We start from the raw sequence: 27,789 nt of genomic DNA, 5'->3' as shown, positions 1-27,789 counted from the left end.
CTGTTGTTTATTTATTTATTGATCTGCCCATTCCAAGTTTTGATTGCAGAGTATGACTTCTACTCTACTCAAGCCCTTCCTCCTCCTTTGCAGGCCTGCTCCCTAAAACAAACAGCCTTTGCTTTGGACAGAGTGAAGGACTATGCAGCAGTCTACCTGTTTTAACGCTCCTCGTGCTTGTCAGTCACCGCGGGATCCTCCAATAGCAGAGCTCGTGAGCCGTTGACTCCTCCCCAGTGTATAATTGAAGTTTCCTTAGTTTCTTCGCCGGAGCCTGCACGCAGTGTTGTCCGATCCGCGGAGGGGATTAAATGCAGAGCAGCAGGGACAATGTTTTCCAGGAGCCTGAACGTGTGTGTGACCCTGTGTTTGTGGATTACGGCGCTAACGAGCCCGGGGAGTGTGTCTGCGAGGAAGCAGGACGACTCTTTCTTCACTGCCAGTATTTATCGAGCAAGATGCGCCTCGAGATGCCTCAGTCTGCACATCACTCGCATCTCTGCGTTTTTCAAGCACTCTCAGGTACGAGCATGTGTTCACGGGAACTCCTGGCAATATGCGGGGAATCAGAAGCGAATGCGATGCCGTGCCGCTGCATGAATGGGAAGATGTGCCGGTCGATGATTTCCACACAGCCTAAGTCAAACCTGTTTATCCTGAGCCCATTGTGAGAAGGCTGGAGCAGGTCACTAATGAAGCCCGTGTAGTTCATTAGTTTGGTGCTCTGTTAAGAACAATCACTGTCACCAAACAAGCCTGTCGCAAATTTGGAGATTGAGCTTCACATTAATTATGACAGCTGGCTTCCTTACAAAGTTGCTATATACAGAGTGTGGCCGTCTGTGTGTGTGTGTGTGTGTGTGTGTGTGTGTGTGTGTGTGTGTGTGTGTGTGTGTGTGTGTGTGTGTGTGTGAACGTGTGGAGTGGGAGGCTTTAAGCTATATCAAGCCTAATTAACCCATCTCAGTGTTTTGAGACAGAGACATTATGAATGCCTCTCACTTGAGCCAGCTTCCATTCATTACTTGCTAATTACTGGAAAATGAGATACCTCTCACTCACTTGAAATGTACTTGCTGCTGTTTCTTTATGTAGTGGGTAACTTTTCTCTTACCTTGCGTTTGGAGACTTTTGACATTGGTTGTCCCACCAGCAAGCGTGCTGTGACCCCGAGCGTGTTTGAAGCTCCTATATAAAATAGATGTATGCTTTGGTTGATTTGGCATGTGGTGTCAGAAGTTGTTTTTCACCCTCCACCGGACACACTGTTCTCTCCCAGGACTCCAGAGAAAAGAGCTGGTCACTGATCCCTCTCCCCTCTGCTCCTTTTCACCAGCTATCTGTCTGCTGACGGCCTTTATATTCACTTCATTTGCATTTGCAAGGCATGTCTTTCTCAAGGTGCATTAATGAATCCCTGATTGTCAGGAAACATTCTGGGGCGAGGTAAATTTGTAATTAGGTCTAATGAATCAGCAAAGCCCATTGCTTTATTTCTTTGGTACCAATTACTTTTACACTGAAAGCACTTATTGATTTGGTGTAGTAATGCAGGTCCGTGGGACACAGACCTTCTGCAGTTAATTTAAAGGAATTATATTAAGGGAAAATAAGGCTGACGGATGAAGTGTCTTTATTCCAATGAAAAATCCCACAGTTTGTATTTCTTAAAGTGCAACTTGGCAAATAGTGTCAGGGATTAATTTAGAGAATATACAGTGTGTTGCAGCCCTAGGTTGCAAAATTGGGGGGATTAAATTAGTGACCAGCCAGGAGGCCAAATAACTGATGAAGTCTCACCTCTAATGAACAGCTAACAGTCAGTATAATTGACTGCAGAGCCTCAGAGTCTGTGGCGCTCTTCAGCGAGGGGAAGATGAGAGGAAGGTGTTTGTCTAAAGAGAGGGGCGTTTTGTGGTTTGTGATAAGCAAGGGTGGTGGAGCAAGCTTGTGGGTCTAAGAATAGACGACAATTGTTGATAATTTGCATGAACTGTCTTATGCACTGTTTTCTCAACAGTCCTTTTATGTGAGGATGGGGGGTCTGGTCAGCTGCAAAAACATATGCCCTGCCAATCCCCATCCCCCACCCCCAACCTCTACCCTCCTGGCCCTGCCAATAAATGCCAGCATCACACCTCATAGGCATGCACAGGATATATACATCAAGCTACCAAGTGCTGCTCCAAGGAGGTCACCTTCCTGCTAAATGCTGGCGCCCAATTGTGCTAAATGTGATAAGCTCTAATGTAATGTTGCCACAACAGTGGGGCAGGCTCAGTCAGCACAACCCACAGGTGGATCTGCTTCCTCTGCCAGATCTTATTACAGCAACGGCAGCTTGGAGCTCCACTCCAAGGATCGACACGACAGACCTCTTAATTCATCTCGGACATCCTTCAGGGGTCATTTAATACTCAGTGGGAAAACCAAGACATGCAAGCCTTTCCATTTTAATGGAAATGAAAGACCTTGGCTGCATGTCAAACGTTTGCCTCCTGTTTCTTAATATTTTACTGTGTCTTCTCAATATCTGGTAATCTATATGGGCTGCTTATTTTGGTTAGGGTACAAGAGACAAATTTTCCTCTTAACACATTTTGCAGCTGGAATTTAAGACTGGAATGATACTTGGAGAATTTAGATGTTATTACAGATGTTATGAACACCCACGCGTCTTTCCTTTCTTTATGTGGCTGAATCAGAATGCAAATCAGAGACTTTGTTTTAATTGCCCCAGTTCTGAATTAGTGTGAAATGGAAACAAGCATAGAGTTGCTGAGTTAGGAAACCCATGGGTTGTCAGATTTATAGCATCACTAGATTTATTGATGCAATAGTATTTCCAAATAGAGATTTATCGGCATTTTACTCCACTTTTGGGGAACTTGTCACCCTAGTACAATAGACAGAGGGGAACACCCAACCATAAATATTAGCCTCGGACACTTTAAAATATTAAGAGCGAGCTGGGAGCCCCGTGCAATAATGTATTCTGAAAGCATCAGCCTTGTAGTGGATTATTTATGTGGGGACCTGTGAAGCCAAAAACAAGGTGTGTCCACGAGGTCTTGTTATTACATTCAGAGCAATAAAAATCTAACATCTTAAATTCAGTCATTCATCGCTTGTGTGCTGCATAGTAAAGTCCAAGCATCTTGCCTAAAAGGTTTGTGTTTTAAGTGAAGGCAAGAAAAAACATTGGCGAGTGGTTTTTCCATGTCCCCTTGTTTTCGCCTTTGATATTAAATAAGCTGCGGTGGAATCAAACCTCAGCCAGTGCTCGTCTCATGTGTGGAGTTTTTCATTAGTGAAGACAGCGGATGAATAAGGGGTCTATGTAGCTTGGCCTCACCTCTCTCCATAAATGCTTTTAAACCATGACAGTCATGTCTGTAAATCTCAGCCCAGAGTGCTGCTACACCCTGAGCTACCTCATTTGACAAATAAGCCTCATTCCCAAGTGGAGACAACTTTACACTAGTGTTGCTTTACATTTCTGAAACACCCTTTAATGTTAACACTGAACACGCACTGAACGCATTAGCTCACTTTCAGAGTGTCTGACAAATTATTCATATAATGTGAATAATTAATGGGCAGAATGACCACAGCCCTCACACCCACTCGAGTCGAAGCCTAAATCTCAGGCTCCTATATTTTGCTGCTGCGTATGTTCCCTTAAGGAGAAGTTATTTTGGTGATGCCTGACGACTCCTGAGATGTCAAAGGACACAGAGAGAGATCGTAGTCTGTCCTTTGAAGTCCAGTCTCCAGTTGACTTGGCTAGAAAAGTTCGGGGACCTGTACACCAGCTGGATGAAATGCAATTTGAAAATGTGATTAGTGGGAACCGCAATGCTTTTAATCCAAATCAGACGCCCATAGGAGACAAATATTTCCAGTTTCAAAAGCTGGATTGGACTACTCAAAGATCAAAAGGCCTTTGTACATGTTCGTCTCAGTTTGTCTAGACAATGCAACACGCCCTTGCCCACCTGCTTTAATTCTCAACTGACAATGCCCATAGTGTATCTTTGTGATAAATACCCTGTTTACATGCCTCATCTAGTCACTCCGCTGTCATCGACAAAGCATGGTTCACCTTTGTGCGTTTGTGCGCCACTGTCTGGTCTCCTCACACAGGAGAATATCTGGAAAGAGTTTATTCACTTGAGTCCTTGACAGTCCTCAGGACTGCATAATGTTCAGACTGCAGAGGAATGTCATGGTGAGTCAGAGGGATGAAGTCCTGACCTATAATTATTCCCCCATTGGTCCCTGAAATGGTGGGGTCAGGCCTGGACAGCTGGGGCAACATCCTGCTGAGCCTCTCTGCTACGGGGATGCTGTCACAAAGCAAAATTAGCTCCTATGTGGATCTGGCTCTGTCTCCATTGATGGATGGGTAAAGAAAGGTGTCAAAAACAGGATTGATGATTTAGGACATGGCCTTGAGTTGTGACAAACTGTATAAATTATCTGGAGGCATTGCCTGCCAGTGTAAATGTCAAAGTTTTATTGATGTGGTGACACTGACGGGGTTTGTTTGGTGGGATTGATGTTTAAAAACCACGTCAAAGTCTTCAGAAAACCTGCTGGTGCACACTAAATTTGAGCCGATTAACTCCCTTTTTTTTTTTACTTCACATGGTAACAAAATTAAACTATTCCAAGTGTCCTTAGTACTTTTTCATCCTTATCTGAATAGTTTTTTCAAGAGATTCTCTGAAGACATGACTGTCCAATCATGGCTTCCTTTGAAGCCTTTTCAACCATTATCCTTGACACAAAAAGCAAAGCACCTACTGGTACTGGATGTCAAATTAAAGCCTTTAATGATAAGTTCTCAATGTCTCATGGGAAATTTCTTCTGGATTACATTGTGAGAAAATGCTTTGAACTTGACATTGAACTTAAGCAGACCTTTTGCCTGCAGACCCCTAAAGTTTGGCTTTATCTAACCGCTTCATTTCTTCCACTGGGATGCAAAGGGAACATCCAAAACTCAAGGCCAGATTTAAGTCAATGACTATACATTCCAGCAATGTAACTCTATAAACAGAGTCTCCACTGAGAATACTGTCATGATAATCTGTCATTGATCTTAAGTCTAGGAAATAATCAATGGTCAGATGATTATTTATAATGTCACGGGTGATTAAACCAACTGATGTTGCAGTTCCCGTGTGTGCTACACAACTTTACAGCTTCTTCGAGTTGAGCTGTAAGGGAGTTACGGTTACGAACCAACCAAAAACGTAAATCCAGATGAATACGTCATTTGCATCTGCTGAATGTTGAAATGTATGAAACATTGTCATGTCAGTTTATAAGGTGATGACATGTCAATGTTGCTTTGCAAGTGTGCAGAAAATCAGCTGTTGCTGATCTGTCTTTTGCCATAATCACCAGGTCATTTATGCTAAAGCTCGAGCCTTCCTCTTGGTATCCAACCAAAATAATGTTCGCAGAGAAAAACAGCATAATTCTCAGTCCTTATGGAATAAGGGAAATGGCTTGAACAAGTCATTTACCTCCACTAGTCCTCCACTGTATAGTCCTCTGTATTCACACATCGAAGCTTTACAAAAACACGGCTCTATTAGGACCAAATGTTTACCTTGTCGGAGTGGCGAAGGTGGCACTTCGACCACAATTAGAGCAAATTGGCTATATCTGCGGTCTGTGCAGAAGTGCTGACATTAGTTCCTCCTTCCGTGACCTCTGAGATGTCTGTTGAGAGATCAAACAAATTCACAGAAAAGCTGGGGTCACCATGCTCTGCTGAAACTGACCAGAGGTTTGCCCTCACCTTAGTGTGGTGACCCTGCTTTCCTGCTTGGGCTGCATGCGCTCAGCACACAAAGCTGACTCACAGTCAGTCTTTCAGATTTCTGTGCTGTTAACATTATTGTTAATCAAAAAGGCCTTGGCCACTGCGGACGTATATTGTGAGAGGGAGAGGAAAGGGTCAAAGTTGCATTGACTTGATGAATTGGTTATTATAAATGTTCTTTCAGCAGTATGTCTGATGACTGATGATGTTTTTCCTTCTTTTCAACAGAATAATGGATCCTTGGTGTGGTGCCAGAATCACAAGCAGTGCTCCAAGGTAACAGTTTCATTTCTTCCATGAGTGAGACGCATGCTACATACATGCCTCGTTATCAAAGAATAATACAACATAAAGTGTACGAGTCACGACAGGACTAGTTTTGTCATGCCCGCGGGATTCATAAGCTGTTGACATAGACTGTCATGAGATAAAAACCATAGTTGATTGCTCCTGCTTTCATTGATACCCATTTGCTCTTGTAATTGGAATACAATTAAAGAAGATCTGAAGAGATTAAAGGTGTGTCAACTTATGAAAGCAGAGCGTGATTGGTTTTTTCTTTCTGTCATTTGGAGTTTCACTCGGATGCATTAAAGTATGTCTCCCGCAGGGCTTGTTTGAGTTCTGTGCCCTGTCCCAAAGAAGGTTGATACAAAGCCTGTGTTGACAGCTCCTCTGAAAAGATGGTGCTGACATATTCTATCAGACTCTCCTGGAGATGTTGACAAGGTCCTCAGAGATGCGCTGTATAGACTGTGGACAGAGAACGTGATGGGGCTGAACTAAGGAGGATTTGCTAGCGGAGGTCCAAGTAGAAATGCTTGGAAATGCTTTTGGTATCTGTCAAATGCTCTCATTTCCCACGCACAGGCATTGAAACCAAGATCCAGCAATGTTGGACCTCTTTGAATCAAAATAGGACATACACAACACGCATATTTGCAAGAAGACAGGTTTTTCTTTCATGAAGCATCAGATGTTTCTTTTTTTTTTCTCTTTTTCCTCACTTATATGTCCACCTTATATGTCAAGGTAGCTTGGTGAGGACAAATTCGATAACTTTTCCTTGCATGCCTTTATCAGTCTGCAGGTAGAGAGGAATGCATGCTGAGAATTTGTGTAAAACACATTATTACAATGACTGTGATTAATTGAAAACTCCTTAAAATGCAGAGCGGCGGCGGTTGTTTGTGCTTACTTAATGTGGCTTCATGTGGAGTACTTAATAATCTCAATCAGTGTCTAGTATCAACAGCCTTGCAAAGTGAAATTCCCTTTTTTGAATTTCAAATTGTTTCTTGAGCAATTTGAATTTGTCTTGGATAAAGCCGAGCTATTGCAACAGTGCTTTGTCATGTGTTCTGTACGGGTTGTTTCACTTGTCCTATTTATCACGCACTTACAGCACATTCTTCTGCACAGTTAACACCACTAAATCTGTACTAATTTGGGGGTAAAATGTCATTGTATAGTGCTCCCCCAGTTCCAACACAGGCACGGCCTTTCTGTTTGGAGTTTGCATGGTCTCCCGAGAGCTCAGGTTTCTCCTGCCATCGAAAACACGCCAGGTTAATGCTGCTCTGACTGTCCATTCTTGCAAAAAGTCGCACATCCTCTTTGAATAAAGTAGTCAAATTACATTAGTCATATTAGTGAGTGCAGTCTGAAGCTCGTGTGTGATCCAAGTTCGTTCTAAAATGTAATGTGTGATTAAGAAAATATGTCATTTATTTTATTTTAAAACTTTGGTGACATTTTGCTTCAGTCAAGCAGGCGAACCTTCTTTGTTTTCACCATAATGCTGTGAAACTTGTTCCTCTCCTTTCCACTGCGATAGCCAACAACAGCTCTTGGCACCAGTCATCCCTCAGTAATTCAGAGTTTTATGATTGAAAAAAAAAAAGAAAAGAAAAGAAATAAAAAAGCTTTTGCTGGCTGCAAGTCTAAGACAGCATACTGTTTTCATAATCAACCAGCTAACATTGCTGAAACTCTGCAAATATCCCAAAAAACACTGTAATGAACTTCTTGGTCTCCCCCGCTGTAACAAACATGCCAGTTAGCACTTCTTTATCCTACTTGTAGACTGTAAATACACGAGGCTGGATTTGATGTAAGCCCTTAAAAATAATGATATGTTTGTGTTGCTGTTCTACAGCTGTGATGCTCTGCTACTTTCCATTTCAAGGGCTCTCCAAATCGAATTAATTTAATTCTAGGCTTCAATTCAGCCGTTCAGGGTGCGGGCCAGGGCATGGTGCTTAAGTTTAATTTGCAGCAAGAAGTCAATATTTTGGTAGCAAACATCACCACGCTTCACATCCACATCAATGGCTCGAGTGTGCTCTCAGGGCCTGTGTTTAGCGTGTCAAAACAGAGAGCTATTGTTGCCACTCTGACAATTGCACCAAATGGGCCCATGCTGTACAGTGGTTCCCCGTGAATAGCTCTACAGCCGCTGATTAGCCTCTTCACTTCATGAACAGCTCACAGTCAAACAGAGAAGACAAAGGCAACAGCTTCGGGGGGAGTGCGTTAGGGCAGAAGGCCTGTCCACCCTGGAGAACGGTTAAGAAGCCACTGAGAGCTCCCTGCCTGTGAAGGAAATGCAAGGAAGGGCTGCCTAATAGTTTAGACAAAGATGCTGTGACCCTGTCCATCTGTCTGTGTTTTAGGAAATCAAAGCCTCCTGTTTCCATTTGTGATGAGAAAGTCATCCCGGTCATCTCGTATGCAGTGTCCAGAGTTGGCCCTGCTCTCAGTTTCTCCCATTGTAATGGTAATTAACCTGCTTGCCCTCTCTCCAGAGCCGAGCGAGGTGGCATTTGAAGAGCTGGAGAGTCATTATCATGCCACAACAGTGGGCCAGCAGACAAAGTCTATTCAGCAGGGGAATGCCAGGGAAGTAGACGGCAAGCAGTTGTAGGAGCTATTGTCATTTTGTTTCCCTACTGTTAGAGCTTGCCTCTTGAGAAGTTTGGCTGTATTCCCTAAAAGTTAAAAAAAAAAAAAAAAAACACTCCAGGGTGTTCTCTCTATTTTTTCTTCTGGTGGGGCAAAGAAAATATATTTTGTGTGCCCACAGCATGGGAGAGCATGCAGAAGAAGCCAAGAAGCTTTCCATGTTCAGAGCGTAGCTGATATTTGCAGGGTGTGCTTCCCTGTGGGTGTGATCCAGGCTCCACATCAAATGCTAGGATAGACTTAAGGCAACTAAATGTCTGCAAGAAAGCTGTGCGCTTCATTACTCAAACTTCTATCAGGGAAGGATGAGAAGAAAGGGCATACTCTATATGCCTAGATAGGTTGGCCTGCAGTAATTCACTGAAAGGTGCCAATCAGAATGACTCAGGAGGAAAGTGGGCTATTTTTCACTTTTCCCTCCATTTAGGATGATATTTAAATTCCATATTTAAAAATTCCATCCTTTATCGGGGAGATGTTGACTCAGTCCTGCATTTTTCTGTGAGCCAATCATAGCCCCATATTTACTTATCAAGCGTTTGCAGGGAGAAAAATCTTTAGAGAGCAGCATTGTCTGGCTGCCATTCGACGCCAATGAGTCGTGCATGTCTTTCATAGATGCCTTGCGTGTACCAGGTGGCTCCTTTGAGTGATCTTTCCTATCACTCACACCCTAAGCTTCAAATTCCAGAGCAAGAATAAGAAGTGTTTACTCTTTTGGATTACATGCGCCTTCGTCTTCACATGTTGGAAGCTTTGGAGCGGTTTTCCTGAATAACAATCGCTGGAATGCTACTATGTCACATTCAAAAGTGTCTTTCAAAGACACTATCAACCACAACCCCCCCTTCTACCAACCCACACATTTTCTCACGCCAAAATAAAACGATCACACTTCCTCATCACTTGTTCTTTTTTTTTTTTTTTCCCAGAGTGAAATGAACCTATAAAATAAATCCCAAAGTCTCACCTTATTATTATTTCCTGGTTCCAGTTCATCTTAATTGAAGCACTAAATGCATATTCATCAGAAAAGTGGCGCTTTCACTTGAAGCTTTTCTTGGTGGTTAGGACATGTTGGGGTGCACTGAAATGATGTGATACAATGGGTAAGGGTTAGCAGTTTTACAGCTGGGCATGGCTGGGATTGTTAGGTGCTTAGACAGACTTCAAAGCACCTTTTGGTCATGTTGAGGCCAGACATTCATCGCACTTCCCCGTGTTAGTCACATTACCAGCACCGACACCTCAAAGCAAGCCAGGCTAGAAATCAATCTGTCAAGTAGACTGTGTCTGGATTGCCCGCCAGCGTACGTGTAAGCAGAGTGTAATTTTTTTCCCGAAACAGCCCTAGCCAGTCTGACTTAATTCACTTTCCCATTTCACGTATATGTGACCCGAGTGTTCAATTTTGAGAGATCATGTAAAAAGACAGCCATGTATTTTGCCTCCCCCCCCCCCCCCTTGTATTTTATGTAGTTTGAGGCAGTGTGAGTGTCTGTGTGTGGGTGGTAGAGGAGTGTGAAGCAAGGCTGGTCAGTCCCAGCAGGAAGGACCTGATCTGGACATGGTTGTTAAGTTTCATTGGTTAACGGGGGGGTCGCTTCATTGGCTGCTATCTGTGGAGCTCATTATTCACATGGTGGGTGGCAGGGAATGAAAACCCCCACAGAAAAAAAAAAAAAAAGAAACACCAAAGACGTGGCCACAGGAGAGGAGGCAAAGAGGCTGCGAGGCTTGCAGTTGAGACTTTTTCAGCAGTGAAAGCTCAATCCAGAGCTCGTCTTTGCAATCCTGTCTGCTCAGCATCTGAGTGATGAATGCGCCAGGAAATCCTTCAGGAAAAAAAATATGCTCGCTATCTTATACCTGTCTGTTTTTATTGATCCCACAGAGCATAAGGGGCCTTTTTATTTTTTTCTTTAAAGATAATCAAAGGTTCACAGATAGCCTGATTTCCCATGTTCTCCCTGTCAGAAAGGATTTAATTCTCTTGAAGGATTAATGTAATCAAAGCTGCAGTGAAATCCTCTTTTAGCAATAATGACCAGTCACACTGAGACAATCTGCCATCATCCAAGTGTTTATTCTCAATCTGAGGACGTATTGGCTGAACATCACAGATTACAGCGTGCTTATCACATTAACTTTGCCATCATTTCCTTTCCTAAGATCACGTGTTAAGAGGTGCTGTAGCAAGAATTAATTCGGTGGCTTTATTCGCGGTTGTTGTTTGTATTTTCGTTTCCAGACCGATCGTGCCAACAGTCGCCTTGGTGAAAGAAAGATTAGAATTTAAGAATCTTTAAGCTGATGTACTTAGTAGATGGGGGCTTATCAATTTATTCCAGCTGCACTCAAAGCTGCTACATCCCGCATATAAACCCCACACTGAGTGCTGTGTGTGATAGTTTCAGAACGACTGAAAAGCAGGGCCTTGATGACCGATGTATCTCTTAACCTTCTGACTTGTAGATGACTACTTCAGCAAAGTAGATTATACTTCAGCTTTTCCAGTCTGAACTTGTATCAGAGATGAAGAGAAAGTCTATTTTTTTTTTTGTCTTTTGTTTGCTCTCCACAGCTGTATACTTTATCTTACGTACTCAACATGCCCAGGTTTGCCCTCTGTTTGTGAAGTCTTTGCGCTGCTTTTTGAATTACATGTAAAAGAAAATTCAGTCATCACATCAAGCAAAGAGAATGCATTATAACACTACTTTTTTTTTTTTTTTTGTCTGCATGTTATTTCTCAATCTGGATGTGTTGCAATTCAAAGATGCCGATAATGCTGAGGGGCTGTTTAGTGAACACTAGAGAGGGCAAGTAGGATTAGTGAATTTAAAGTGTGTCTGAAACTCAAATAAACAACTGGAGATAGTGGTGGAATGTGACTGGAGCACGGGATTAAGACGGCTTTCCTCCCCTCTGTGGCATGTTGTGTTTTACATGTTGTTGGCCTACATTGGGACAGAATCTCCAGGTCTGGTCTCATTTGATTTGAGATGAAGCAGGAAGGGATTAAGACGGCTTGAGTGGTCATTTTATGGAACAATCCAGCAGAGCTAATGCCTTTTGCCTTGTTTACCATGTCCTCAGTCTACAATGGCAGAAATTCATTTTTCATCCCATGCATGGTAAGCAGCAGTTCACTGTTGTCGCCATAAATCAACCGTGTAAACAGTCTGAATAAATGGCTTTGCCGATGAGGAAGTGTTTTTATCGTGCGATCCCGCTTTCAACTCTGCTTCTATACATCTGTCATCAACACATTATGCGTGATTGTTTTGGTGTAAATACAGTATATCATGTGTTAGGCAGATCTGACATGCTTTTCAGAAAACCGTGGAGAGGGTTTGGCTTTCCCATGCCGTGTCACAGCAAAAGCTCATGGCAGCCTCTTTATCACCAATCTGACCCCACATGATGGATACATCCTGTTGAGTCTAATTGTCATGAAATGTAAACTGAGCTCAGAAGTAGGTGATAACTGAGGGTCTGGTTACAGCCACTGTAATTTTGACTCCTGTCACTGCAGAACATAACGTGAGACGCCCGTGGACCTGTAAGAAAAGGAGCCCTTTAAAGGGCAGTGGGGCATTGGTGTGTTTGTGTGTCTGGGTGAAACTTCAGAGTCATTAAGTATTAAGTGAACTCCTATTGCATTCCACAGTAGACAAAGCACAATTCTGGCAAAGCTGTGCGGGCTTTTTTTGCTCATAAATAAGGCAGGCACCTCTGATTGTGGGGTAAATGTATAATTCATGCATTGCCCCCCCTTCCCAACTCCTCCTCTTTTCCTTCTCACTTTCTGCCAAGCTATTGCTATTCAGCTCTTTGTTGTCTGCGCCCTCAACTGCATTTAAATTAATAATTAAAGTGATCCTCAAAGAATGTCTGTGACACCACCTGCTAGCTCACTCAACGTCTCTGAGCCTGGTTTGACAAACAAAATAGAAAGTCTCGAATCGCATAAATTCAGTTTCACCCCACTGGACCTGGAAAACAACATTGTTTTAGTTGGTTGTATTGAAGAGGGAATTATGACACTTTAAATGCTCGCAGCATATGTCCCGCACAGGGCTGTAAAACACACGGACATTTGGAAAATATGTCATTATTTGTTTAAGAGAAATTTGAAGAAGCCTTTGCAAATCCTAGTCTCAATCACTTAATAGAGTTGTCACATCGTATACTTATGACTGATGGTTTGTTGTGATAGTGGAAAATACCACATTTCCATGTGGTATGGATGCGCCTGAAGATAGATGGAGAAGGGCAGACAGCTACCAGTTTGCTGGAATCATAGATTACCTGGTTTGGAACAAATGAAGTGCAGAAGCACTAAACAAGCCATCATTTTTGTTTTTCCTGACTAAAGTAATTCTCCACTGACACTAGCCCTGTGGGTTTCCTGTTAGTTTGCAGAGGTTTATGTAATCGCAGAACAAAACACCTCACAGTAACTGCTACAGCATAGTTTTCTTTCTTTCTTTCCCCAAAAATAACAGGCCAAAACAAAATGAATAAAAAATGCACTTCCATCCCAGCAAATAGCTTTTCTGTTGCCTCTGAAACAATAAAACCAACATAAATCTTACAGCCCTAAATAGAATTAGTGGCATTTACGTAAGCAAGCTCCTGCTTATGGGGGAAAAAAAAGAAAATTGTGAGGCTGTATAGAGTTACAATCTCACATCTCAGGTCAGCACACTGAATCTTTTTGATCTACACGATCCACCCACTGTCTGCGCAGCACACACCTGTGCTAATTTACGGCGGTGCAGAAATTAAATATGCGATATCTCATGGACTATAAGGTCACATTAGGTTGAGGAAATGGCGTGTCTAGACTTCATAACAGCTCAGGACGAGGATATCTTCTTCCTGATTTACTCGCTGTATTTTTACAGTCACTTTGAAACATAATGGCACGTCAGAGATATATTGGAAGGCTTTACTAGTGTATTATTTTACAGTCCATCAGATCACAGCTCGTGCGCTTGATGAAATATGTTTTAACCTGGTTAACGTGTAATGTGAATCTCGCTGTTGCTGTCTCTCTGTCTCGCTTACTGTTATTTTTTTAATTTTAATTTTTATGGATTTTGGATTAGAATGAAGCTCATTTTTAAAGCAGTTTAAAGGAGGGTCAATGAAAGAAAACAGGAAAACCCTTAAGAGTAATGGTCGGTATTATGGCTTTACTGTGAGAAATAGTGATGCTCAGACAGAGTATGCCAAGTCATGCTTGCTGTCATGTAGAGAAATTTGAAAATATTTATATGTTAAGATTTTTCTTTTTGGAAAGAGGTTTGTTAGCTTCAGCAGCCCACGTGTGAACATTTAGAAGCACTACTTTGTAATTTTGAGCAAACTAAAAATCTTTTTGGTTTAGAAGGTTTGGACTAGATCACCATAATACAGTTAACTACGCAGAAATATTTTAACACCACAAACACAGTCTAGTTCAGTAACTTACGTCAAACTTCAGTTGCTAAAGTTAAATGTTAAACCTCTTTACACCCAGTCAGTGCCAGCAGCCTCTGGCAACCAGTTGCCAACCAGTCTGGGAATAAACATTTCCCTAGTGAGTGCTAGTTTCAGGTTGGTTGCTGACCAGTCTTTAGGCCTGTGTGACTGGGACCTTAGCTCAGGTGAAACCTAGCAGAGAGCTAACGTCTGTAACTATCTGTGTCAACACAGAGCTGTCACTCAGAGTGGCCACTTCCTTAAATGTGAGACTTGGAAATATATTTAAATGGATGAAAAGAATCACATAGTTATGTAGGTGGAAATCTGCAACGGAGATTATTTTGTTGTTGTTATTGTTGTACCAGGCTCTAATGCTTTTTATTTCTCCTTTAAAGCTGATCATGTTAAAATGGGAGTCGGTGAGGATTGACTCACTTTTGAAGCCAGCTTCAAGTGGCAGTTTGAAGAACTGCAGGCTTCAGCACTTTTATGTTGTCTGTATTTTTTAGCCCTGGAGGCTGCCACTCAGCTTCGCCCTTCCTCCAACTCGATTAAAATTGTTTTTCTAGATCTAGAGAAGAATTTTCAGCCTTATACCAAGATTGTATAAAAAGTAAAAATGTGATCCAAGCTGCACAATGTCACTTGAGGTCTGCTCTTTTTGTCTCTTGATTGACATTTGTTTAATGACTTTTTTTTTTTTTTTTCGTATCGGTGCAGTTGCCTTAGAGCTGGCACAAAAAGTGTCAGTTACACTGTGCTTGGTTACAAACACGGCTTGGAAAACACACAAAGATGAACCCAGACAAAAGCTGGAGGCAAGTAAAAGTTCAGTGGCCATGTTTGCATAAGATATCTTACATAATAAAAAAAAAAAGCTAATTCTTTGTCAACACTGCAGTGCGAGTTGCATGTTTTCTCATGTTTCTACTTTGGAGAGATTTTTGGAAAACATTGACGTGAACATTGTGGCTTAGTTCAGATGGATGGCCAAAAATGAGTTTTTGAATTTATCAGGTCTTACCTGGCCCTTAGAGTGAGAGGGAGAGAATGAAAAGCTGAGATAGAGAATTAAGAGGAGATATAACAATTTAGGAGAATCTGAGCAAGTTTGGGGGGGAGGGGGGGGGTGACAGCTGAATAAAAGTGAAATAGAGTGAGTGAAGAGATGGAGTACGTGCCTGCTTCACTAGAGGAGAGAGCAAACCCAGCAACTTACTCCGGGATGGGTCGATAGATATGAGCAGGGAACTGCTGGAATAATTGAGTACAGTCATTGGGAGTGTGAAAAGCCCCAGGGCAGCAAAAAATAGCCATAACTCAATGAGATTGGAGGTGAGATTTACAATGTGTGTGTGATCAACAACAAAGATTCCACCATATCTGAGTCAACCAGAGCAGGTAAAAAAAAAGAAGCTGTGGCTTCACCCCAAGGAGCAGCAAAGGCACCTTGTAAATATTTGTTGGCAGCACTCAAGCTATGACACTCACCATCAGTGCCTGGATCAATACCTTCATCTCCCAGATGTCATCTCTAAGCTTTTGGGATAGCGGTGGGAAAAAAATCTACAGGGACCCGTGTTATAGCAGGTTGATTGGAGGGAAAGCACAGGTACCCACATAAATTTGTGTCTGCTGAATTTTCATTTACAAAATGACAGAATCAGTCATAGCTGTCTCACACAGCTCCACGCGACTGTACAAATATGTTCGAGCAATATGGGAAAATGTCATCCGCATCAGTTTGAATTATGGCTCCTGTTTTGTGTACACTGTGTATTGTTAAGCCTGGGGCTACCTTGACTGGTAGCAGTTCATGCTTCATTAACTAAAATAATACACTTGTGTGACATTTTCTGTATGCACTTCTCATAGTTTATGTTATTCCAGTCACTCACTTGGGGCAGTAAGCATTTTACAATGGGTGGAGATAACCATACGATGACTAAGAAAGGCAGTTCCATGCACGGCAGACCCCCCTCCCTCGCTCTATCTCCCTTCCCTTCTCAGTCCCTGTGTCACCCCCCTCCCAGCCTCGTCTCAGGCATGAAAAAGTGAAGATGGGCTGTGGCATTGGCTGCCATTCAGCCCGACTCTCTCATCGGCCCCACAGAATGCCTTTCAGGGTCCCCCAGAGTAACAACTGCTGCGTTTTATTACAGCGTGAAATGGGGAGTGAAAGAGCGCTCTGGATGTTCCTACTTAACCATGCAGAATGTGTCACCATTGGCCAGGAAGATAAGAGCACAAAGGGGAAATCAGCCGCCCAAATGCTTTTGTTAAGGCTAACAGCTCAAGTCCATAGAAACAACCCCATGCCCTTGTTTACATCTCTGAGAAAAGGAAAGCATTTGTGTTTTTTGGGGGGTGAAATTTGTCCTGAAATATGTTAACATTCCATAGAGTAATTACATGCATTTCTTGTGATACTAAAACAGATGGTAGCTCCGATGCCAGCCTGAGAAATTTGCTCGAGGGAGCCCCGATGCTGGCACCCAGAACCAGCACATACACTACGCCCCGGTCAATTATGTTCTCCACTCTAGTTCAGTGGTGTAGTTTTTCCAGTTTATGTTTCGGAAGTTAAACATTAGTTGCTGGTGGTTCAAGAAATGTAAATGTTTGAGTACTTCAAATCTCCAGAGGATCCACTGATACTCACCGTAAGATCATACCGTGGTGCTATTCATATAGGAACTTTTACACAACTTCTAGATATAGATAGACTGTCCCTACAAACCACTGTGATGGCACCCACTCATTTATGATGTCCCCGATTTTAATATTTGCTTGGCACCACTTTGGTGTTTGGAGTCTGTACAAGTGCATCTCAAAGACATAGTTAGCAGCTAATGAGGGGTGAGTAACATACAAATAGAAAAAAATGTGTTGGATGACCCCCCCACTAACGTGACCTAGTGTTTTGAAGCATTACACATGGACTTGGCTTCCAGGATATAAAATTAAAGCCATAAAGCATTCTATCAGAAGGCCACCAGATGGCGATAGCAATGGTTGCATAAAGACTCTCAATCCTATAGAAGTCTATAGAAATATGGCTTTCTGCCTTTACTTCTGTACGTGCTTTCCTGCTAAATTTATTGGCTTAGTTACTCATTTTGGGGTCATACTGAATAGAAAATGTAATTTATTTTGTAAGTTTTAGTCATATTATTTTTCAAAATGAAGGGAATGTTTGAATCACAAGTCACTGACCAATGAGTGTGCAGTTTGCACGGTTTTAGTTTAGCAAAAAGTGTCTTTGCACCTAATAATGCATACTTTTCAGGATCCAATACAGTTTTCACACAGGGGGAAGTAAGACCACATCATTTTTTTGTATCAGGCGGTAAACATGTTTATTCCTGCATCCAAGTTTGCATTTCTAACCTGGAAGCTGCAACTGATTACTTTTTTTTTTTTTTGTTAACATTGGCGTCATTTTCCAGCCCCAGACATTTCCATTTGTTAGTTGAGTTGGGATTTTTTGTTTGCTGTATTTAATATTTATTTTAAGAATTCCCATTGACTAAAGGTCAGCAGAACAACATTTTTAAAAATCAATGCATTTAAAAATGAGGCTACTTTCATTTTTCTTATTCACAAAAGGTCACCATAGCCAGTAGCTCTAGAGGATTGATTTGGCAGACTTTTACACTGGACACCCTTTCTGAAGCAACCCTAAAAGCAATTGTGTCTCCTTCTGGGCTTTTAACTGGGGGTCTGGTGCTTGTTAGTCGAATGTAGAAAAACAGAAGAACTGTTTCAATAAGGTGAGTGTGTGTGTACCAGCCTGGGATGGGGTGGAGGTGGCACACCCTTAAGAAATTACACAAGAGTTTATAGAAAATAAGTCTTGGCCCATCCAAAGGATTAGTCTGGCAGCATCAGTAACATGGTTTAGATTGAGCACCAAACTGTGTAAATAGGAATCAGGTCTTTGATTGATGAGCGCACCTTTGTAATTATATCCAGGCATCCTATTTGCTTTGGCAAGACATCTGTCGTCGGTCCTCATCTTCCCTCCTTAAATGTCAAGTTGGGAGGTGTGGCTGTGGAGAAATGCTGACAGACTGTCAGTTTTCAGCACACCTGCAGGGAGCTCTGCCTCAACACAGATGCTTATCTTTGTGTCGCTTATGATGCAGCCACTTGTACAGCAAAAACAAGTTCCCGATAGAACTGTGCAGCTTTTTGCTAGTTAAGAACTTTTGCCCCGAAGAGTTACATTTCAAAAAAAAAAAAAGGAAAGAAAAAAGACTGAGGGTGAGACAACACTAAACCCACAGCCAGCATTCTGATCTGTGTTGCAATATCCATGGTACGCAATGTGCTGTGTTAATTCATGCTGCTTGGCATGCTGCTCTGAGCATCTCGGGGTAACGATGATGCTATTTTCACTCAGTGCAGTTGTGATTGTGGTGAACCAGAGAGGGTTCCATCCTCAAGAAAAGTCATTGGAATGCATTCTGGCCATGCACACAAGATCGTTCAGTGAGTAAAATGAGCTTGATCCCCAGGCTTATGTATGTATGTTCAGTGATTTGTAGAAGAGATTTTGGGGGCTTTAACATGTGCGTCTACTGGCAGAATATCCTTTAGACACCGGTGAAGCACACAGTTATTGCCTCAACACCTCATTGGTGCAGCGTGGGGCTCGTATATGAGCCTGGGATGCTGAGGTTTGCTGCTGCTGCGCCACAGCCTCTGCTCCCGCAGGACACAATTGAGAACAGAATTAATGATATAAGGTCACCATATTATGAATAGCAGATGATTTTAAAACGGCATAGAATGAGGCATGACTTGGACAGCGCAGCTAAGCTCGTATGTCATCTTAAGTCTCCGAGGTGTTACAGCGGTTTCACCTGATCAGCTCTGTAGAAACCACATTAGTTTCTCTTGGAGCTCTCTGCTGTCATAACCCGACAGGGTGTCCAATTTTTTCCTCTTGGCACTTTATATTTTATATTGCTGGAGTGATATCTATATTGCTATGAAGTAATTAAGAAAATACCTTCCCTCCCAGCCTTCTCCTCCCCCGGGAAATGGCCTGTTTAGCACTCAACACACTGTCCACACAGAGGTTGTCAGCTGCTTGAGACAGGGTTGGGTAAAGGAGAGACCCGGCAGAGAAGCAGAGTGCTGGCAGACGTGCGCACGGTCCTGATTGCAGCTTGCTCCTCCAGAAGCAAGGTTTATGTTTCATCATGCGCCCGTCCACCACACTCCATAAAAAGCAAATAAACTGTTCTTTGGCAATGGCATAATAATGACAGAGCCGGCTAATGAGTGAATTAAAGAGTAATAACTAAAACTCTGGCTCCCAGCCTGAGATGAAAAAATTCTTACCTCAGCTCCAGTGTTTAATGCAGTCACTACAGTAGGTGCCCTGATTTAATCATTCTGTGTGCCTTATTCTTTGTGTTCTTCTCATAATCTGTATCCAGGGGTCTCCTTTTCTAACAGAAAGTGGACTTTTGCTAATGGCAGGTATCCATGTTATATTTGCCTCTATTACTTGCCGGCATGTTGAACTGTCCTAGATGATGAATGTAGGAGAAAGCGTTGAAAATGTACTGTTGTGCCTACTTTAGCTGCACTGTAGCTGGTGAAGGAGTCTAAATTAAACAGGGTTGAATGAGTGGCTTTGGCAGGTCGTTGGTGCGGTTTGGGCTGCTCCCAGTGCAGTACAGAAGCAGCCTGGCAGCGGTTTGACTGAGCTCGCTCTTCTTTTTCACACCAGTTCTCAGCGGCCAGGAGCAAGAGCACATAAGACCCTAGCTTTTCTCAAACCCAATCCGAACACATTCCTTTTTCTGCAGCGGGATCTGCCTGATTCTATCGGACACGCATGGACCTTTTGTTATATTACATTCACCTTTATTGAATTTGATTAGTTCGGGGTGAGCAGCTGCGTATAAAAGAAAAAAGGAGTATTGACTGGAATCCTGAACTTTAATTTTAAACGTTATCATCCCGAATTATGTTTGGCAAAACGACTTAGAGCTACACTTTACGCTGAAGTTTATCTTTTATCCCTCGCCTATTTTGAGCATTCAGTAAATTTGTTCCGCGTGTTAAAAAAGGGAATCCCAGGAACATTAAACCAAGTGTATCATTTATTAAATGCTCTCTGTTAGGCATGGTAAAAAGTAGGGAGCTTAGTGCCAGTGCCAAAGTGTATCAAGCCCAGACATGTGCTGGGGAAGTGGCAGGACGAGAAGGAGGCGTAGACAGCATGGGAGGCTACTAGTGTTAAGGCGTGAAGAGAGAATCTGTCAAGGCCTACACCAAGCAAAACCCAAGCAAGAGCAGAGTTTTTAAGAGACAGCCTGCACCTGACAGAAAAACTTTCTCCCATATCTGCTTTTGTAGAGGACTGTTTGTGCCCTTTGACAGTTCGGCCATTATCTGTAGCAAAAAGTGGTGTGTTTGGTTGCTGCAAAGGTGCTAGGGGAAGTGCCTAAGCGAGGTGCCTGTCAGCCCACCACAAGTAGGCACCATCTCCACAGCACTAACACTTTGATGTGGCTGGTTCTTTGAAGAACTGACACCCTTCTCCTTTTCACAGTGCCTGGAGCCCTGCAAGGAATCCTGGGACCTGAAGGAAAACCAGTGCCAAGATTTATGTGAGGTATGTCACTGCCACAAATGCTGCGGTTGCCTCAGATTTTGAGCTTTTGAGGGGGGTTTTCAGGCCCACTGGGAAGATTTAGTAAGAGGAAAGTTTGAAAAGGGGTGTGAAGCAACTGGTTTTGCACTGTAACGACACCCTCTGTGAGCCTAAGCTGTTTAATGTACTCGCCGCTCCAGTGAGTCATGAGCAGAAATGTAAACAGGAGAATCACTGTTAGCTCACAGCCCTGCCTTAAAAAACTAGTCTGACTTATATTTTTTTCTCCCCTTCTCCTTCCCTCTTCTTCCTCAGCCCCTCTTTCCCAAGAAACACTACGAGTGTCTCACTAGCTGCGAGTTCCTAAAGTCTGTGGAGGGAGTGAAGCAGGGTGACTGCCCTGCCCCGGAGAAGGCCAGCGGCTTCGCAGCTGCCTGTGTGGAGAGCTGCGAGGAGGATGGAGAGTGTTCAGCTGTCAAAAAGTGCTGCTCCAATGGCTGTGGCCACACCTGCCAGCTGCCAAAGAATCTCTACAAAGGTGATGCTGAAGGCAGATAAAATCAAACATTATTTTATCGTATTCTGCAACAGTACATCGCCGTGTAAATCCTTAAGAAGTCATATATGGTTCATTTGGCAGCCCCCGGTTGTTTAATGAATACAACAGCAAACACTCCTTGAGCTGCTGCTTTGTTAAACCTCTAACCGGGGTATCGGTTTACAGTAAAAGCAGCCATTTCGAAACAAGTCATTTTGTTTGACCTGGCTTCGTCCCGCCCACGACGCAAGCAGTTTTCCAACCACATTAAAAGTTTTTTACCTTTCCGAGAAGCTGGAGCGGCACAGCGTGTTGCTTCTAAGTGCCACTGCTTCCTGTTCCATTACCGAAATATTTAACAAGATTTACCAAGGAGAAGACATGTCTTGGTATATTTTTGGTAACTAATACAGGTGACAAATGCACTGCGTTTCTAGTGACAGCTTCACGTTTAAAGCCTGCTGTGTTTTCCCATGCTTTAAATGTGAAGCACCACTGGTGGGAGAGTAAAGTGTAATCAAAGACGCTGTTATCATTCAGACAAAACCAAATCAGTCAAGCCTGATTAAATGTAGAGCATCGCTGGAATAACTAGACCTCCCACCAACAATCAAAGCGACTGCATCAGAGAAATCATTCCTGAACGTAAATAAACTGACAGCCTAATGCTGACAAATGTTGTCCACAGATATAAACAAGGTTTGTCAGAAATGGCAGTCTTAAGGATCGTAACTTCCGCATTCCTAAATTGCCGCATTAATAGCAGTTTATAATAAGTCAGAACCTAAGTATTAAAAGGTTGCATACTGTGTATTGTAAACAACTCTGTCTGTGATTTCCTTATATATCAGCACCTTTATTTGCTTGTTTCAGGCTTGCAATTAACTGCGGTTCTGACTACACACATTAAACTCTAGACATCCAAGTCCCCAATTTAGTTTCCTTTTAAGTGGTATTTTGTATCAGCTTGTTCCAGCTGCTCGTTGAAGCCATGTCATGCTCACATTGAATTAAACGTCGCACCTAAGACTTAATGTTTTTCTTTTTCATTTCAACTGATTAATTCTTTTCCAAATGTCTTGTGTACATTTTTTTTATAAATATCTCTGTAAAATCCAGTGAATTTGAAAGCTGTGCAGCACTGGTTTAATTAGTTGCCGGCAGAACATTTGAGATCAATGAACAGAGAGAGGGAAACCTTTAGAGTTCAAATGCTCTGTGACAATTGAGAAGGCTCTAAAAATTGTTATTTAATAAACATCGTTCTTTATTTAATACTTAATTATTGACAGGGTAATAGTCAGCAAGGTTGACAGACCTTAAGGGACAGTGTCTAAACATCAGGTTGTAAGCACAGATTAGCTGACTGTCAGTCACTTGGCACACAGTACTATGGGAATGCTCGAGGTATCCCTCATTTCTTTCTATTTTGCTACAAAAATGTGAAATAAATTCAACAATTTTTTGAAACTTGCAAACTTGAATGGAATTAGAATATATTAGGCAAAAGCAAATTTTGTTTAATTCTAACAAGCTTGAAGGTGCATATTTGAAAAAATTCAAATTTGGATTCAAAACTCCATAAAACCTGTTGCTACAGGTTTTATGGCGTTTCCAGCTCAGTTCTTGTATAATCTGGCATACCTCAGCCTCTTCTCCCTGTTTCTCTTCCTTAAGAATGGCTTCTTGACATCTCTCAGGTCCCGATTTTTAAAGACTTTCAGATATTATTCACCTGCTGTAGATAGCGTTTGTTATTATCATTATTATTATTAATCGATTTTTTTAGGCCTTTTTGCACCTCCATGTGTCCTGTTTGTTTTAAGGACACACTCCACACCATGATGGGAGAATCACCTTTTTGTGTCTGTCAAATTGTGATTTTTGTAGATTCAACTAAAGAAGAATAAAAGTGTTTTTGTGACAGTCTGTTACTAACAAAGACACAACACTAGTTCTTTTCTTGAGTTAGGGGCCTTTTTAAATAATGGAATCATTCATAGCCACAAACAAACTGTAAATATGGTGAGGTACAAGGAATGGAGAAAAACTTTGCAAGGAGAAGTATTGCAAGAAAGTCTCCTTGGAAGCAAAATATAAAGAAATGAGAAGTGGCTCAAAACTTTTGCACAGTGCTGTCTTTATTTATTTAATTATTTATAATAATTGCTGAGCATGGCTTATAAGAAGGACTAGATTACATAACACGGTTCATCAGCCTAATCTTGCATACACTGCTTTTCTACTTTTCCTGTTCGTTATGTGGAGTCTCATATCTGGTACCGGTTCAATGCAGCTGTCTTGTTTTTTAATATGATTAACTGCTTCAGGTTGCATAATTTTCATAAATACCGTTTAACCAATTAATCCCTCCCTGTTAAACATTATTTTAAATCTCAGTGACGCAAACACAGATAATCTTGCAGGGTTTTTGACAACTGCAGTAAGAACCTGAAAATCTTTATTTCATCTCTTTGCATTGTGCTTCACCCACACATCCCTCATGCCATTTCAGCTGTAAATGGGAATAGATATTCAGCATTGAATTTGCAGGATAAGCTTGAGGGTTTCATAGACACAGATGTACCCAAGAATCTTTGCTCCAGTAAAATGGTTTAATAGTGCTGCCCAAGGCGACTTGATGTACCGGGGGTGCTGAGTCGTTATGTGAGAGAACCCAGGGCCCTTGAACTCAGAAGATTGGAGCTGGAACTGCATTATATACGCTGTCAGCACACAATTGCTGGCACCCTGAGGCCATAACAAAGTTCAGGAGATGAAGCGGTGGTAGGAGAGTCTAAATTAAGCTTTGAACTGCTCCACTGATAGACCGTAGTGCATGCTTTGAATCACACTTTAAGCATGGTTTACTGTGTAGCACGCTTACTATTGCATGGCAAGAGCATGTGATATGTCAGTTTGAGCTTGTGCACACAGTAGAACATGGAAGCATTTATATTTGATTTGATCTTCAGGGACGTCATGGTGGATGTCATGCACTAAAAGGTGTACAGCACCCTAATCTGGGAAAGATGAAAGCTGGCGTGACCTTGAGAATTTCTGTACAGTGACCGAGTCAATGAAAACCATTCACGGCACGGCGAGACCTTCATATCGAGCAGCCTTCCTGCTGATTTAGCCCAAACACTGAGCTCATGATGGGTCGCCTTCAGCGTTGCATTTACACTGAATTACACCAAGTATTCTGGTGAAAGTCTGGATGGAATTCCTGTCCCGGTCCTCAGTGTTAAAGGTCTAATTAGATGCTCATGCCTTCAAGAGTGTAATTGTTTCTGTGTGTGCGCAAGTGTGCGTGTAGTCTTCACCGTGATGAGCCTTGATGCTGGAAGCCATTAGCAAACATAAGCGGGGAGAAATGGAGCGTTTCCCCCCACTGAGATCACTCTCAGATGTGTGTGTTTGTGTGTGTGTTTGTGTTCAGGTTAGGGTCCCCAGTTAATGTCAAAGTCCCTGAGAGAGACACCCCCCCCCCCCCCCCCAAAAAAAAAGAAAAAAGAAAAAGAATAAAAGAAAAAACTTAAGTCTTGAAGACACTGGACCCCCTGGGCTTTTGATGTTTAACAAACTTTCTTCTTCTTCTCCCATTTTTTATTTTTATTTTTTGCACCAATAAGATACACATCATCCACTGCTCTCCAGCGTTGCCTTATAAAATATGCAGTGTGTATAGAAATAGAAATAACCAGCTTATTAGACAGTCTCTCCTTTTATACTTCTTTTGTTTTCATATTGTTCTCTCTAGTTTTTCTCATTCCTGGGAAGAATTGGCTCGACATGCGACACAAGCCTGCACGTTTTGCATGCTTTCTATTTCTGAGACGAAAAAAAAGAAAGAGAGAATGTCAGAATTTAATTAAATGTAGCCATAGTCACACTGTCACAACAAGTCAGTCAGTCCGCAAGCCCCCCTCGCATTACTGTAAATCATTGTGCTACACGGAGTATTTACACTGTTTTCCTCACCCCCTGTAATTAGAGCAGTCATTATGACAGTATGTGCGTGAGTATTGAGAATTATATTCCTGGAGTGTAATTGTTGGCATCATTAAGACATGAATGAACGCTATACCCTTGATCGTGCTTCAGCAACAGTTGCATCATGATTTGGAGTAAGTGTGTGGCAAGGAGAAGAAAAAGAATGAAGCGTGATTTTTCTATTTATTTTATTTATTTATTTATTTATTTTTGGACCAAACCTGTCACGAAGGTTATCTCACAGAAAAGCATTAATTGTCCTCCTACGTATTGTCAAAGAGACGTGCGGCGTGTGTGCGTCTTTGTATTTTCGTGTGTAGCTTTGCGAGCACTTGTGTGACTTTGTGGGAAGATGAGCGAAGACAGAAGGGGAAGAGGAATGCTGCGGTTACCTTGGTGTTGATTATTGCGCAGGAAATATGACACGTTTGTTCGCGCACGCTCTGCTGTGGAGCTGTGAAACCACAGCACAATGACCCCCAGCTGTTAGTATGCAGAAAGCTGTTATCAACGGGACAAAACAAAGTACTGAGTCCTTATGCATATGACTCAAGGGGTCCTCCTTCCATGATTCTTGCGCATCAGTCACTTTTTCATGCTCTGCAAGGGGGCTGAATAGACATATAAGCCTATCAGATGCTCTGAATGCAAATCGCACTCTTATGTTGTTTACCGACATGATAGCCTTGAGCGTGGAGAGGTGCCGATCATAAATGCGAAGCAGCAGTGGGCCGTTCGGCAGCGACAGAGGTCCAACATAATGTTCTGAAGTGCTAGGTGATTTATGGAGAACTGTTGGACGTGTTGGGCCTTCTCCTGTAGTTCCAAACTTGCTTTTCCAATCTCCATCTCATTATCACCGTGCCCGACGCTCAATCAACAACTCACTACGTGTCCAGTGCAATAAATTTACTTGAGAGAGTCAGTCTGACTTGGCAGAATGTTTGGCCGGTCCCGCACTTAATAAATCTCTAATTTATTGCACATGGCCACACTGACTTTGACTGAAAGGCTGAATCTGAAGTTCAGTGATGCAAATTAACGCTGCGTGCATGTGCGCGGATGCTTGTACTGGATTATTTTGCGTCTGCGAGCGAGAGAAAGAGAGCATACCTAAATGCAAACTGCGTGTATCATCACTAAGAAACGCAGCTACTAAAACACAGGAAATCTCCCAATCTGCCACAGTAGAAAGACGACGTTGTTGACCCGCAGCATGTATTTAATCTTTTGCGATGAGATCATGTCTCATTTTGAAATCTGTATCTGTCCAATTCAGAGGGAGTCATTCATATTTCCAACCTACATTAGTCAGGAGAGGAAAACAAGACATATCACGTATAATTTCTCCAACAATGTTCCACACAAGTGGCGATATTAATCCTTGTCAGTGTTTCAACATCCTTTCTTGTACTTTTAGGAGTCCCTCTGAAGCCGAGGAAAGAGCTGGTGTTCTTGGAGCACCCGTCCGGTCAGCTGGAGATCCGCTGGTCCTCCAAGTTCAACATATCTGTGGAGCCTGTGCTGTATGTGGTGCAACGCCGCTGGAACTACGGTATTCATCCCAGTGAGGATGATGCCACAGAGTGGCAGACAGTCGCACAGGTAGAAACCGATACACCACACAGATAAAATACTGGAGAATCCCATAAATGCATGAAGTCTGTCGTGCGAGGACTCCTTCTCGTCACATTTGTATCCGAATGAATTTACAGTTTCACGTGTCCCAGCATGCCACAGCTGCGAAACTGCTGCTCTGCACTGCAGCATGCGGTCGCACGTTCCTCACGGTGTCTTTGATAGTTTGGCAATGAGAAACACACAGATGAATGATGTGGCAGCACACTCACATGGGGCTGTGACCCTGTGTAAACCCTGACCCCTGTGGTTTGCTCCCCCCACCCCCATCTGTCCCTCAGACTGCAGAGGAACGCATCCAACTGGCTGACATCAGAGCTAGCAGATGGTACCAGTTCAGAGTTGCAGCAGTCAATGTCCACGGGACCCGCGGCTTTACTGCACCCAGCAAACACTTCCGCTCCTCCAGAGGTCTGTGTGTTTATCTGCATATGTGTGTGTGTGTGTGTGTGTGTGTGTGTGTGTGTGTAGGTGTGTGTGTGTGTGTGTGGCCTTGCCTTGTGTGTCGGTTCCTTACCTCCATTTGTTATGTTTGAGACCTTGGAACAGGTGAAGCCTCGGGGAAGTGTTTTAAGCAGGTCTATTTGGTAAATATTCCCTCTGAATGTCAGCTTACAAGCCTTCTGTATTACCGACTGAGACATTTTTGGTTTTGTGTATTGTGTGTCCTAAACACTTCAGTCCCGCAGCTCCATTAGGCAACAGCAAATTGATTATGACTGA

General features: G+C 42.5%; 1 protein-coding gene across 1 annotated transcript in view; it reads left to right on the top strand.

The window, feature by feature from the left end:
- The first annotated feature begins 221 nt into the window (after positions 1-221).
- Positions 222-27,789, top strand: part of anos1 (anosmin 1) — a 40,503-nt gene continuing 12,935 nt past the window's right edge. Inside the window, exons 1-6 of the mRNA XM_085135812.1 lie at positions 222-522; positions 6,068-6,115; positions 20,853-20,915; positions 21,210-21,432; positions 26,849-27,033; positions 27,348-27,477. Of these exons, the coding sequence (XP_084991938.1) occupies positions 331-522; positions 6,068-6,115; positions 20,853-20,915; positions 21,210-21,432; positions 26,849-27,033; positions 27,348-27,477 (841 nt within the window). The 5' untranslated portion in view covers positions 222-330. The remainder of the gene's footprint in view (positions 523-6,067; positions 6,116-20,852; positions 20,916-21,209; positions 21,433-26,848; positions 27,034-27,347; positions 27,478-27,789) is intronic.

The sequence above is a fragment of the Neolamprologus multifasciatus genome, chromosome 16 (genome assembly GCF_963576455.1).
Source record: "Neolamprologus multifasciatus chromosome 16, fNeoMul1.2, whole genome shotgun sequence".
NCBI lineage: Eukaryota > Metazoa > Chordata > Actinopteri > Cichliformes > Cichlidae > Neolamprologus > Neolamprologus multifasciatus.
Note: the sequence above shows the minus strand (reverse complement) of the source record. Positions and strands in the feature narration are given on the sequence as shown.